Source organism: Mixophyes fleayi, chromosome 7, assembly GCF_038048845.1.
Source record: "Mixophyes fleayi isolate aMixFle1 chromosome 7, aMixFle1.hap1, whole genome shotgun sequence".
Classification (NCBI taxonomy): Eukaryota; Metazoa; Chordata; class Amphibia; order Anura; family Limnodynastidae; genus Mixophyes; species Mixophyes fleayi.
Genome location: NC_134408.1, coordinates 3,710,106 through 3,723,124, shown reverse-complemented (window position 1 = coordinate 3,723,124; position 13,019 = coordinate 3,710,106). Strand labels below are relative to the sequence as shown.

The 13,019-nt window shown below is 37.2% G+C and overlaps 1 protein-coding gene across 1 annotated transcript; it reads left to right on the top strand.

Annotated features, from left to right (window-relative positions):
• The first annotated feature begins 1,294 nt into the window (after positions 1-1,294).
• Positions 1,295-12,808, top strand: LOC142098320 (uncharacterized). The gene is made up of 4 exons (XM_075181068.1): positions 1,295-1,610; positions 2,661-2,784; positions 8,177-8,250; positions 12,170-12,808. The coding sequence occupies exons 1-4, from the start codon at positions 1,295-1,297 to the stop codon at positions 12,718-12,720; spliced, it is 1,065 nt and encodes a 354-aa protein (XP_075037169.1). The 3' UTR covers positions 12,721-12,808.
• Positions 12,809-13,019: the final 211 nt, after the last annotated feature.

Below are 13,019 nucleotides of genomic sequence, written 5' to 3'. Positions count from 1 at the left end.
ATTTCCTAGGGAATTATTGCTCATATACTGGGTTAAGCTTTGCATTTTCAGAGCTACTCAATTAAAATATGAGCAGTAATATACCCCACACTAAAGGTCACCAGTGATATCCACCTCTTGGGGTGTCCCTGCCCCAAGTTACTATATATGACATTTGTGGGGTATACATGTATGAAATGCGACTGGTGAGTTGCATGTAACAATATTCTATCGTTTTCTATTATTAATGTTTGGAGTCTCACATGTTACAATAACAAGAGTAATGCCAATATCTAAACATAAAATAATTATTTGGGATATATATATATATATGTTTATGTATATATATATATATATATATATATATATATATATATTATATATATATATATATATATATATATATTATATATCATTAGATTTGGAGGGTTGCCAATTTTGATTCTAGGTATAGTTGTGGGCTAGACTTCATATGTATCGATAAAATTGGGATTCGGTTTACTGTCCAGTTCATGTGCTTTGATCCTTTGTCTACAATTTAAGTTTGATGTAGCGTTAGGTCATCCGTGTGGGGACGGTGACGCAGTTGGACACAAGGGACAGAAAAGAGAGGTTGCTTTGTGGAAAGGTAAATTTGGCTGTCGTATGTCGCCCTTACAGTGTAACCACATTCCACTATAATGTGTCCCAAGCCAATCCCTGGTAGAAATCTGGATACTACTACCCCGATGACATCAAGGAAGATTCAGGTGGAGGTTTTAATGGAAGTATAAGCTCAAGGGGTTATAGTAAACCAAACTTACTTAATACCCACGGAGGGACTATTTTGCAAAGACCCATAAAAATAATAGAGACTGCCCAGCAGAAGCTGGAGAATTATCCTGATTGCATAAATCTTTTAAATTATGTAATCTTCCACTTCAGCAATATTCATAAATCCTCAGCCTGAAGCTTTCAATTTCTGCTGACTACCACTTGATGTATTATCAGTTATTTGCTGGAAAAGTACAAAAGTGTAAACATGAGTAACCAATCGCAATAAATAACACATTTGTGTTATTTGTTCTCTGTAAGCAAATAATCTCCAACTCCCTCCTCTTCAGGATCAGAGATTCTACTATTCACCATATCTGTAACCTTTGAACCTGCACCTTTAAGGAAATATGTCAAGAAAATTCTTGTAGCTGTATTATCATGTTACCAAGCAGGAAGATCTGTCTTTATTATTCACTTACACATTAACTTCAGGAAGGTAATGACATTGTCACTTTGACATTTAGCCCCAGGGAAGACAGAATCAGACAGACAGACAGACATGGATATAGATGATTATAAACGTATCATTAATAATTTCAGTTTTGATAGATGTAAGAGAGGTAATCAGGGGTTTAACAGGGTTCTCATCCAGCTCTTTGGTCTTTTGGGTCATGGTAAGTCCTCATTCATCAACACCTGTAAGTACGTCTGGGAAGATGGAGAATACAGGAACTGGGCAAAGGCTTATGGCTCTGATGGAGGATTAACAACAGAGAGAATAACATATAAACTCACAGGAAACATCACTCTGGTTGATAATCGTGGATATAAAACACTAGACTCCTATGAGACTGGAGAAATCTTTGCTCAGCTCGGTAAGTAAGAAAACCATTTAATTCCTCTGTCTCTGGTGTTAGGGATAATAATACATCATCTTATTTCCATTTTTAGTTTATAGAGCTTATTAGAGTTATCAAAACTTAAGATATTTCATAAAGTTACAATTATGGAAGAAGATTGTAGTTTCCTATGCATAATAAACATACTGTCTTTCGCTACATTAAAAGATACTTTAACCCAAAACACCTTGTTGCATAGCGCTATAACTTGCAAAGACATAGTAAATGTGGATACAATTTCAGAAATCTCATATTTTGAAAACTTTTATATTAGAACAACCTATATTTTACAGGAGAATGCCATATACTGACATGTGATCACCAGGGGGTAAATGGGGGTAAATGTATTAACCTCCGGTTTCTTCAACTCCCGCGAGTTCGGAGTCTTCGGCGCTTAAATTTAAAGCGGCGCTGCCTTGTAAAGGGAAATTTCCCTTTACAAGGCAGCGCCGCTTTAAATTTAGGCGCCGAAGACACCGAACTCGCGGGAGTTAAAGAAACCGGAGGTCAATACATTTAGCCCCAGGTGTTTCTTTTTACCGTCAATGTGAGGAGCATTGTTAAACAATGTAATTAGGGAGATATCACAAATTCAGACAAGATCAATAACTACCTGCTTCCACAGGTAATGTGGTGAACAAAATGTTATACCATACGTCTCCTCAGGCAGATCATCATAAAAGCTAGTTGTGGTTCAATGTATGGACGTCATATAAAATGTACACATTTGAGCACAAAAAAATCTGCTGCATTTTTATTTTAGCCTCATGCATTGCATATAATGCTTATATTCTGCTGTTATATTTTCCCATTATAAACTGCTGCTCTTTGCAGCCTCATTTAGGACTTAATTGAGTTATTAGTGAAAGTGGATATCAGGACTGTCTGATTATCACATTTCTACCTGTTAACATGGCAGCAAATATAAAGAAATAGGGACATTATGTCATAGAAGAAGGAATGACATTTCCTTCATGACTCTGTATCTTCTTGGCTTAGTGAATGGCCCTTTTCTGTATATTTCAGGCAATTTACTCCCTCTGGGTAAAGACGTTGATTGGAGCAAAGGATTTGCACTTGTCGATAGAATTGTGAAGGCGGAGAAGGAAATAAAAACGTCTGATTTTATTATCCCTGTGTTTGTGCACAGGTAAGGAAGGATTATGTTCTGTACGTGTCCCTGTAAAGTTCAACACATTTACAAAGGTTCTCTCCGTCAGTGATTACATTTATGGCACATTTATATATCTAAGGTTAGAACTAAAACTGGATTTGAAGTTGAAATGAATTGCCCATTATCACTGTTTTATACAAAATAAAATCATTCTTAGGTCAGACCAGTCACTCAGGAAAGCTGCTAATTCCAAAAGTTCATTTGAAAAGAAATCCCTCTTCTGAAGAAAAATGTAGCCAATAATAAGTTTACCCACCTTGTTACTGGAGTGTTTCAAAGAGATAAGAATGATTACTTAAATAGCCACTTAAGAGGTTGGCGTAATAATAAAACTGGCTCTGATTGAGCGCCAAAACCAACCTTTTTTTTTTTTTTTGCAAGTATGTCGTGGAGTTGTTCCTGCTGTATTTGCTAGATTATGCAAGTTTAAATGATGCCTCACAGTAATTGTGTTGGGAACATAAAATAAAATGTTTCTTAAATGTTTGCAAGTTGGACGTAAGTGTCTGTTTGCCTGCGGATACATCTTCTACTCATTCACACCTGGACACATCTTCAACTCTGAATAGGACGTACATTCACATACATTTGTCTGCAGATTTTTCAATTCCAAGTTAATCTTACACTCGCATTGCACTCTGAATCAGGTCCTCTGTGTTGTAGGGGGCCTCAAAGCCTTGGTGCTTAAACGGACCGCCTTAGTTTGCATAGAGGTAACACTAGCCCTGTGTATTATTGCAAAAATAAAAAAACAAATAAAAAAAAAGTCAGAGTTAAATTTGCAAAGGAAAATAATAAAGAATATTATGGCAACGCCCCTGTGTAAGACTTCACTAATCTGCAGTATTTACAGTCCTTACCTAGGAGAATAATTTGATCAGTTTATTTCAGTTAGTCTGTATAGTATAGATAGATTAGTTAGTTTGTTAGTATAAACATAGATTAGTATTGTTATAATGTTAGTTAAGTTAGTTAGTTAGTTAGTTAGTAGTTAGCATAGGACATTCATGTTTAATTAGGTCAGGTCTAGTTTAGCTAAATTAGATTTGAGAATAGTTTTTATAAGGGTTAGGAACTCGAGCTAGACTGGCAATCAGCTGGTTAATGTCCCACAAGGTCAATGTTTCAAACCGTTGGGGAGTTATAGGTAAGTTAAGTTTGCATTTTTCGAGGCTTGCAGACCTCTTCCACCTAGCGTCTTTTGCCCATTGCTATATTCAACGCCTAAGGTTATTTGTTATTTATGGTTAAGTTATGCTTGTCAGCTATTTTAGTCAGCTGAGATCTCATACTCTGTAGCTCTGATATGTTGACCTCATAATAAAATTGTCTTGTACCATAATCCTGGTGTCAGCAGAGACATACTCACATATATTATAAGGACCATGCAGTAAAACTTTTTTTAATAGAATAATTAATTCACAGGAGGTAGCTAATGGTGCACAAAACAGAAAGAAACCAGGCAATGTCCTGACTTTGTGGTTACAGGCATGTAAATGACACAGTATCTCAGGTTTTTTTACATGCAAATATTTAATACTGTTCTTTCTAATTCCCATTAGGGTGCTGCAATTACTGTCTGATTCACATTTTAAAAATTAAAAGACGGGTATTAATGACTACAATCAAAACAATACATTGTTTTGCGATGGAATAAGTAGCATATTCCATTACAAAAGATGTGAAATATTTTTTAAAAAACTAATTTTAGTGATAATCCCACAGTCAATTTAGTTCCAAGTCTAAGTTACTGGTCATATTATTTATTATCTGTAAAGTACTATAAGTCAGGTGCCGGACCTTCCAGGCTGCTTACCGAAGTCAAGCGAGCTGTCTCCATTATTCCCACTGCTGCAGATTTCTTTGGGTCTTGTTGACCGCTGTTTTGAAGTTTGGATGCACTTCCCCACTATTTATAACTTTAATCCTCCTCTCACTGGCTGCTGCATTCCTCAGTTACATTGCTCTATTTTAGGCAGCTGGGACAACATCAGAGTGTCAGATCTTCATGACAAGACTGCTCTGGCTTCTCTGGTTCCTTTTCTTTGTGTCCCTGGTTCCTGTATCGGTCAATGGTATCCTGGTATCATCTTCCAGTGTGTTCCTGGTATCTGCATCCTTCCAGAGTATTGCTGATATTATTATCATCTCCCAGTTTGCTCCTGGTATCTACACCATTCTGATTTATTTCTGGTACCATCATCTTCCATCATCTATATTTGGAGAGGTGCCAATTTTGATTCTAGGTATAGTAGTAGGATAGGATTCCTATGCATTGATAAAATTGGGATCAGGTTTACTGTCTACATATTAAGTTTGATGAAGAGTTGGGTCAACCGTGTGGAGATAGAAGGTGTCCCAAGCCAATCCCTGGTAGAAATCTGGATACTACTACCATCAGATTGATGGTATCTGCATCAATCTGATTGATCCATGTATCATCATCTTCCATTATGTTCCTGGAATCTGCACTAATTCAGTGTATGCTGGTATCCTCATTTTCCAGTGTTTTCATAGTACCTGCACCAGGTTGACTTCCTGGAGTTCACTAATCCTTTGTTTTCCTGAAGTAACATCTAGCCTAAAATGGACTCAATTGGTAATATGTTTCCCTAAAAGCTCCAACACTTCTTAGGTAGGGTGGATAAACAAGAAAAAACCCTTAATTGATTCAGCATCTTCAAGGGCTTTTGGCTCAGCTTGAATTCCTCCAGAATACCTTGATTAATATGGCTCTGTCTGCAATGGCTCCAACTCCTCCTGCAGTCTCTGCAGGCGGAGTTCAAGGAATTCTTCCAGTCTTTGAATATCTTCTCCAGCAAAATATGACAGAGACCCTGAGACCTGTCGTGATTTTCTCAGTCAATGTTACATTCAATTCGAAATTTCCTGACTGAAAGATCCAAGAAGGCTTGTATCATCTCTTTGGCCAGGCCCTGGCCTTGACCTCTCCCCTTTAGGAACGCAATGTCCCTATTCTACATACAGGTGCTTCTTTCACAGCTCCTTTCTTGAGAATTATTTATGAACTTCGGCAAACTTCCTCTGCAGTTATCAGCATTGTACGCTTCTGCCAAGGCTCCTAGAAAATTTGATCAATATGTTGTGCAATTCTGCACACTTACTGCTGAGTTGCAGTGGAACAATGTGGCTTTGATAGCAGCTTTCTGCTAGGTCTTTCAGACTGGATTTAGGATGAGTTAGCATCCCATGAACTTCCTAACTCTCAAGACAAATTAGTATCTTTGTATAAAGCAGTGGACATTTGTTTTCGGGAACAGTCCCAAAAAATTGAACAGGGCCAACAGTCAAGTTGGTGCAACTCTTCCTTGGTTTTGCCCATTATTATCTGCAGTTCATCTACAGGTACTCCACCCTGGTGGTTACCATCATCACCAAAAATCAGACTGCTGCATCTAAAACTTTACAATACCTGACAAATTCACAAGCAACCACTCAAATTACATCCTTTTTTTCCTGGAATTGGATGCATCCTCTGTTGGGGTTGGAGCTATTCTTTCTTACTGATACTCTAGCAGGAAATTGCATCCTTGTAGCTTCTTTCCCACAAGTTCCTCCCAGCAGAGAAGCTATGCAATTGATGGTAAAGAACTGTTGACCATGACATTTGCTATTGAGAAATAGTGATATCTTCGAGGAATCTCTTTTTCAATGGACAGTTTTTACTGACCATAAAAATGTACTATATGTTTAGTCTGAATCCCTGACAGGTCCATTATCCTCTGTTTTTTTTTACCAGTTTTGGTCTTTAGGCCCGGGAATAGAAATTTGAAGGCAGACACCTTAACACATTTTGCGGTGAACCAAGTTTTTGAGGTGCCAGAAAATTAACCCAAACTGGATCCAAAATGTCTACTTGCCACTTCAACATTTCCTTCAAATACCCCCCTTTGTTTCCTCTAAAATCCAGTAAGAGCTACCTCATTGGATGCATTCCTCTCAGTTTCTGGATACTCTCGTAACATTCTGTAAATCATTTCCTAGGGCTATTGGTGACTGATCCTTCAGCAGGGCATGAGAGATTTTGTTTCTACATGCTCTACTTGTGCACAACATAAAGTGCCCCATCAAGCACCATTTGGTCCATTACACCCACTGCACATTCTTGCAAGACCGTGGTCCCATATCACAATAAATTTTACTACCAATCTCCCTATAAGCAAAACACATAACACTGATTGGGTGGTGGTAGACTGCTTTCAAAAAATGGTTCTGATTGGTTTCTGCATCTAATCTGTCTGCCTTGTTTATTAAGGAAACATCCAGACTCCTCAACAGATTGTATCAGATTGTGGGCTGCAATTCATGTTCAAGTTTTGGAGGTCATTGTGCAAATTTTGAACATCCATCTCAACTTCACCATGGCCTGTCATTCCAAGTTGAATGTCCAGACTAAGCAACTAAATCAGGATCTGCAGACTTTCCATAAAATCTATACCTCAGCCAACCAATACAAATGGGTAGAGAGTCTTCCTTGGGCAGAATTTGCCCACAACAATCATTTACACTAAACATATTATTCTACTCACTTTCTAATTGTATGTGGTCTCTCTTGCCAAAGTTTTTTTTTCTACTTGTTACTAATGTGCTCCAGGAATCCGCATTAATCCAGTGTAATCCTGTTATCAGCATTTTCCAGTGTGCTCCATGCATTTGCCCCAATTCGGTGTACTCCTTGGGGTAAATGTATCAAGCTGCGAGTTTGCAACTCCAGCGATTTTCTCAGGAGAGTTGAAACCAGCCGATGTATGAAGCTGAGATTTCATGCAAAATCGCCAGAGTTCTGCTTCTATCAAAATCGCTACTTGCAAAATCACCAGAGGTCAAACTCACCACTGTTTGCCACTGCAGCTATACAGCTCTCAAATGTATGAAGCTGCGAGTTTGCCAAAAACAGGAGAGTTTGCTAAACTCGGCAGTGTTTACATCGCTCAAAATCGCCAGAGATGACCAGCGATTTTGAAAAAGAGTGTCAAAATCGCAGCTTGATACATTTCCAGTTTTTTTTAAAAAAATCACGGGTAAACACCCGCGATTTGCCGCGATTTAAACATGCTGGCAAACTCGCAGTTTAATACATTTACCCCCTTGTATCATCATCTTCAGTGTTTTCCTGGTATCTGCACCTAGACCACGTTAGACTCTTTGCTTCTGCTGTGGGATGTTTTAAACCAGGTTGACTGCCTAGAGTCCACTAACCCTTTGTTTTGCTGACATTATATATATCCTGTTAATGTAATTAATCTTGAAATCCACTTAACAACTACAGTTTATTTTTTGTGTACTTAGATTATCAGAAGGTTTGTGTCACAATCTAAACTAATTTCTTCTCATTTCTTTTGTTTAGCGTGAAGAGAATAATTCCATCTGATGAAATAGATGAATTAAAGAACTTGATTGAAACTGCCAAGAAGCTGACAGGTAAATGTCTATGGTTTGATTTACATGAACACCTACCACATTAGTTATGTAGTTTTTTAACACTGTTGAGAATCAAGATAGCTCAAACGGCATGTGGTTTGAGCTATCTCGCCTCTCACAGTGATTTGCAATGTAGCGCTTTGTAAAACGCCAAATTTATAGACATTGCGCATGGTTTTGACTTTAAAAAGTTTATTTTAAAACAATGTATGTGTTTATGTAAATAGTATATTGGGAATACTGGGGTAGCTAAGTTACTACTCCAGGCATCCCTAATTGATTCACACGGGGGGGTTTGAAGAGCCATAAGTTGTGCTCCTACTAACCTCGCACTGGTTTTCACTATGGCATGGAGACCCTACACTCCTGTGGTAGTCACATTACCAATACTCAGATTGCCGACACAGTAAAGTCCTACAAAATAAAGCTGATTGCAATAAACCCGATAGTAAGAAAATGCAGACTTAACTTTAAAAAAAAGAAAAAAAAAAGACACAGTACATCTCCGACATGGCTGGTAGACAACTGTTCTATTTTCCGATTGAAGGAAACATCGGAACTTACTATTGACATCACTAATCATGGTGACAGTAAAATTTCCGGATTTAAAGCAGCAATATCAGAACACGTGTATAATGTAAAAAGGTAGATTGCAGAGAGATTGTATTGCCACTTTAAATCTGGAAATTTGACTGTCGCCATGATTAGTGATGTCAATAGCAAGTGCTGCTGTTGCCTTCAATCGGAAAATAGAACCGTCATTTACCAGCAATTTCGGGGATGTACTGTGTCTTTTTTAAGTTAAGTCTGCATTTCCTTATTATTGGGTTTATTTCAATCTACTTTATTTTGCAGGAATTTCCTCTGTCGGCTATCTAGGTATCAGTTATAAGTGCACAACCCCTACACTCGTGGTCTCCCTGTTTTAATAGAAACCAGCCCATGCTGGCTGTAGCAGGGAGAGTTTGAGGAGGGACACACTGTCTATTTATTTATTTATTTATTTGCTAAAGCTTTTCTCATTCATTTAAGATTGATTTCAGCATGTAGTTCCCATGCTGTAAAGCTTATTGAATTTAATGAGAAGCGCTCAAAGATTTGTAAAACTGCGCTGGTGAAATCACGTGTTTAAATTAATGGAGATTGTTACAAATCACAGAAATTTGAGAAAAATTTGAAAGACAATTGCTGTTTACAGATCTTACCAGATTCCAGATTTTGGACAATGAATTCCCTTCTTTACTGTATAATTTACACCAATTTTGATTTATATAAAAAATTTGGGAAAACTGATATTTGGTACATTTGCCCAAATAACAAGAACAAATACTGAGCCTTCCATTACAGATAAGCTTTTAATTTCACTGTAAAAAAGATTCAATGATGGATTAAAAGGTTCAGATTTTCAGTAAGCGTTTCACCAATCAACTTGCCCAATTAAAGAGTTTTGTATCAAATTCTTTGAAAGATGAACTGTAGAGATGAGCAAAATTTTAAAAACTATTCTGTGAAATATTCACCTCACTACACATTGTTTCTTAACATTTGTTGCAGTTCATCAGCATAATTTAGCCTTAATTGTCTGTGAGCATCCCAAATCCATTGACAAATTATAAAGTTTGCAAAGATGTGGATTTAAAAATACAGTGCAGAATATGAACCGAAAGCAGAACCAGAAGATTGTATCGTCAAATTTTAACACCTCCAAATAATCTGGTCCAAAACAAAATACAATTTACACCAATTTCTCCCATCTCTAATGATCTCATTTAGCCAATTAGATTTAGATACATATTATAAGAGTGATTTATAAAAATGATAAAATGTCTCCCTATGATCGCACTGTCACACTGACATGTCTATAATAAATATCCTCCTTTTTCTTCTCATGTAATTTATAGTACACATAAATTGTTGAAACACATCACCCAATAATTAAGATTATAGTACAGAGATGAAAGGAATGTCTTTGTGTTGTTCATAATAATAGTATTTCTGTCATTGAATAGTAAGGCTCCATTCTACTCCACAGTGTGGAAAAATGAAGATACATTAAATGGGGACATACAAGGTAGACAAAATAAATGCAGATATGATAACTAAGAGTAGGGGGTGCTGCTCATGAGAGAGCTTACCATCAAATTGGCTGATACAAGAGAAGTGAGTGTGGCTCTGAGTGGAGATTTGGAGAGTTGTCAGGGTACAACGGTGTGAGTAGTATAGGTAAGAAGACTAGACTAGAGATGGGTTTTAAAGAGCATTTAAAGATTTGAAGATTGTGGGGAAGTCAGATGAGGTGTGTAAGTGATCTCCATAAGTGGGAGAAGTGTTGTATATGAGAGAGAAAGGTGGTTACCAGTGACAAACTGTGACCAGCAAGGCTGGATTAAATTTGAAATCCATTAATGGGTGGTGTTGTTGAGGGCTTTTAAGGTCAAGGTGAGTAATATCAATTGGGTTCTGGAGAACAGGGGAAGCCATGGTAGGGATTTATAGAGTGGTGATGTGGATCTGGAGCAGCAACTGAGGAAGATCAGTCTTAAGGGCTATGACTCTTTTATTTTCAAGTGTTTCCTGATTGGCAGCACTAAAACAAGTAGTTAGTGTGTTGTTGTCATGTGACTGCCATCCACAGCATCCCATCCTGAACTTTGTGGCTGCTGGTCACACAGAATGTGCAGATAAAGATGTGCATACTCTTTTACACTGGTGAAATGATTATGGGAGCCTGTGTCTTGTATACTGTATTCCATTGCAGAACAAGACAATACCCTGAATGGAATATTATACCATGAAAATCTTGGGATGTTATAAAAAAGCCACTGATTAAAACCAGACAGTGTTACTGTTTGTAATTTGTAAAGCGACAATGAGATATAACAAACTAAATATAATTGTCTACATCATCATCATTTATCTTTTATAAATATGAAAACTATAAGCATGATACAGGTGCAGGGGAGCATGGGAGCAGTTAATAGAATAAATCACATGACACACTGAATACTAAAGCATTAGTCATGATAAGGGACATACAATGTAAAGAGACAGAAGACAGTCATGAGGCATAAGGTAGAGATATTAGATATAGTCAGGGAGGCTGTATATATCCAACAGGTTGTTCAGTAGACATAAGAAACCTTATTAAATACATTCCCTATAATAGAGAACTGTCATAGATAATGAATGTGCTATTATATACTTATATATACTTATATAAGCAGTATAATGTAATTCCTCCTGAGGCCATGCAGGGTAACAGAGTTAGTCAACATATCCACTTGTTCTCTTTTCGGAATGGAAGAGATTTCAGATGCCAGCCTCTTTGGCTCCATTTAGCTATATTAGCGACCCATTATAATCTTGTATCTAGAGTTTCAATTTGCCACAAAAACAACCAAATATAACATCAGAGGACTTACAGATGATACATGGTCTAATTGTAATACTATACTGTTTTATACCATGGCTATCAAAAAACATTGTTTGCAGTTACATGTTGACCTGCTTATAAGTGGGGGTATAAGTTTGCCCATTTAGGAACCATTGTATGTGCTCTTTCTTATTGATAAGAAACAATGCAGAACATTGCAGAGCATTGAAGGTTACAGTCCATTTTGTGTTTTTAGACTGTGGGAGACATTTGAAGCACCTGTGGGGAATCCCACGCAAACATGGGGAGAACATACAAACTGTACATATGTAGTTACCAAACTAGAATTGAGGTATTAGCCAAGTGCTGGAAGGCAGCAATATCACCCACTATACCATTGTGCTGCCCTTATAATCATCATCATCATCATCATTTATTTATATAGCGCCAACATATTCAGTAGCGCTTTATATATTAGAATAAATGTTATGCATCTCATGTAACATATGTGCCATGAAAAGTAATACATGTATGTTGTCATTTCAGAGGTATATCCCATTGTTGTTCTCACCCACAAGACAAGCGGGAATCTGACAAATACAGAGGCCACATTCAGGAATATGGGCGTGGAAAGGATCTTTTCGTTCGAAAATTACACTACAGAGGATCACTTTAAAACAAGAGGAAGACACGAGGAAGTCCTAAAGTTCTTACATGAAGTCATTAAAGATGTTCAATTCCGAGTAGAACAACCACGGGATCCAGTGAGAGAGATGAAGGACAGGAGACAATTTGTAATGAATTATGTACATAACAGGGAAAAAAGTATCCAGATGGAAAATATAGAAAGGCAGAAAGCTATGGAGAGAGCTTTATTGGAGAAGAAACTAGAACAAGAAAAAAAGGCATTAGAGGAGAAGGCAATGAGGGAAAAAAGATTATGGGATGAAGAATTGCAAAGACAAAGGGAAGAATTTAATAGGAGGAGAGCAGTTGACCAAGCTAGATTTGATGCAGAAGAAAATGCTGCCCAAATGCCAAAACCAGATAAACCAAAGAAAATATTGGGCATATTTAAGAAAAAAAATAAACATTAAGACTTGGGCAAAATAAGCCACCCGGGTCCTTACACCATTAGCAGTTTTAGAAGAAAATCTCAAAAAACATTTACTTAAAGTTATCAAAAGCCTGTGCACAATCTCCTGATATGTATATTTATATTATAAAAGCACCGCAATTGATCACGTTTCCTATTAGTGTGTGTCCCACATATTTCACATTGGCATTTTATCTGCAGTATAAATAAGAGCTCCCCAATGGGCACCTTCATATCCCTGCTATACAAGAACATTTACCACATAATGATGACAACAGAAATGATTCATATTTGACTATA

Bases quoted from the DNA above. Each gene is read 5' to 3' on its own strand.
- LOC142098320 (XM_075181068.1), top strand. From the start codon at position 1,295: ATGGATATAGATGATTATAAACGTATCATTAATAATTTCAGTTTTGAT. The intron at 1,611-2,660 runs GTAAGTAAGAAA...TGTATATTTCAG, and splicing joins AGAAATCTTTGCTCAGCTCG to GCAATTTACTCCCTCTGGGT. The intron at 2,785-8,176 runs GTAAGGAAGGAT...TCTTTTGTTTAG, and splicing joins ATCCCTGTGTTTGTGCACAG to CGTGAAGAGAATAATTCCAT.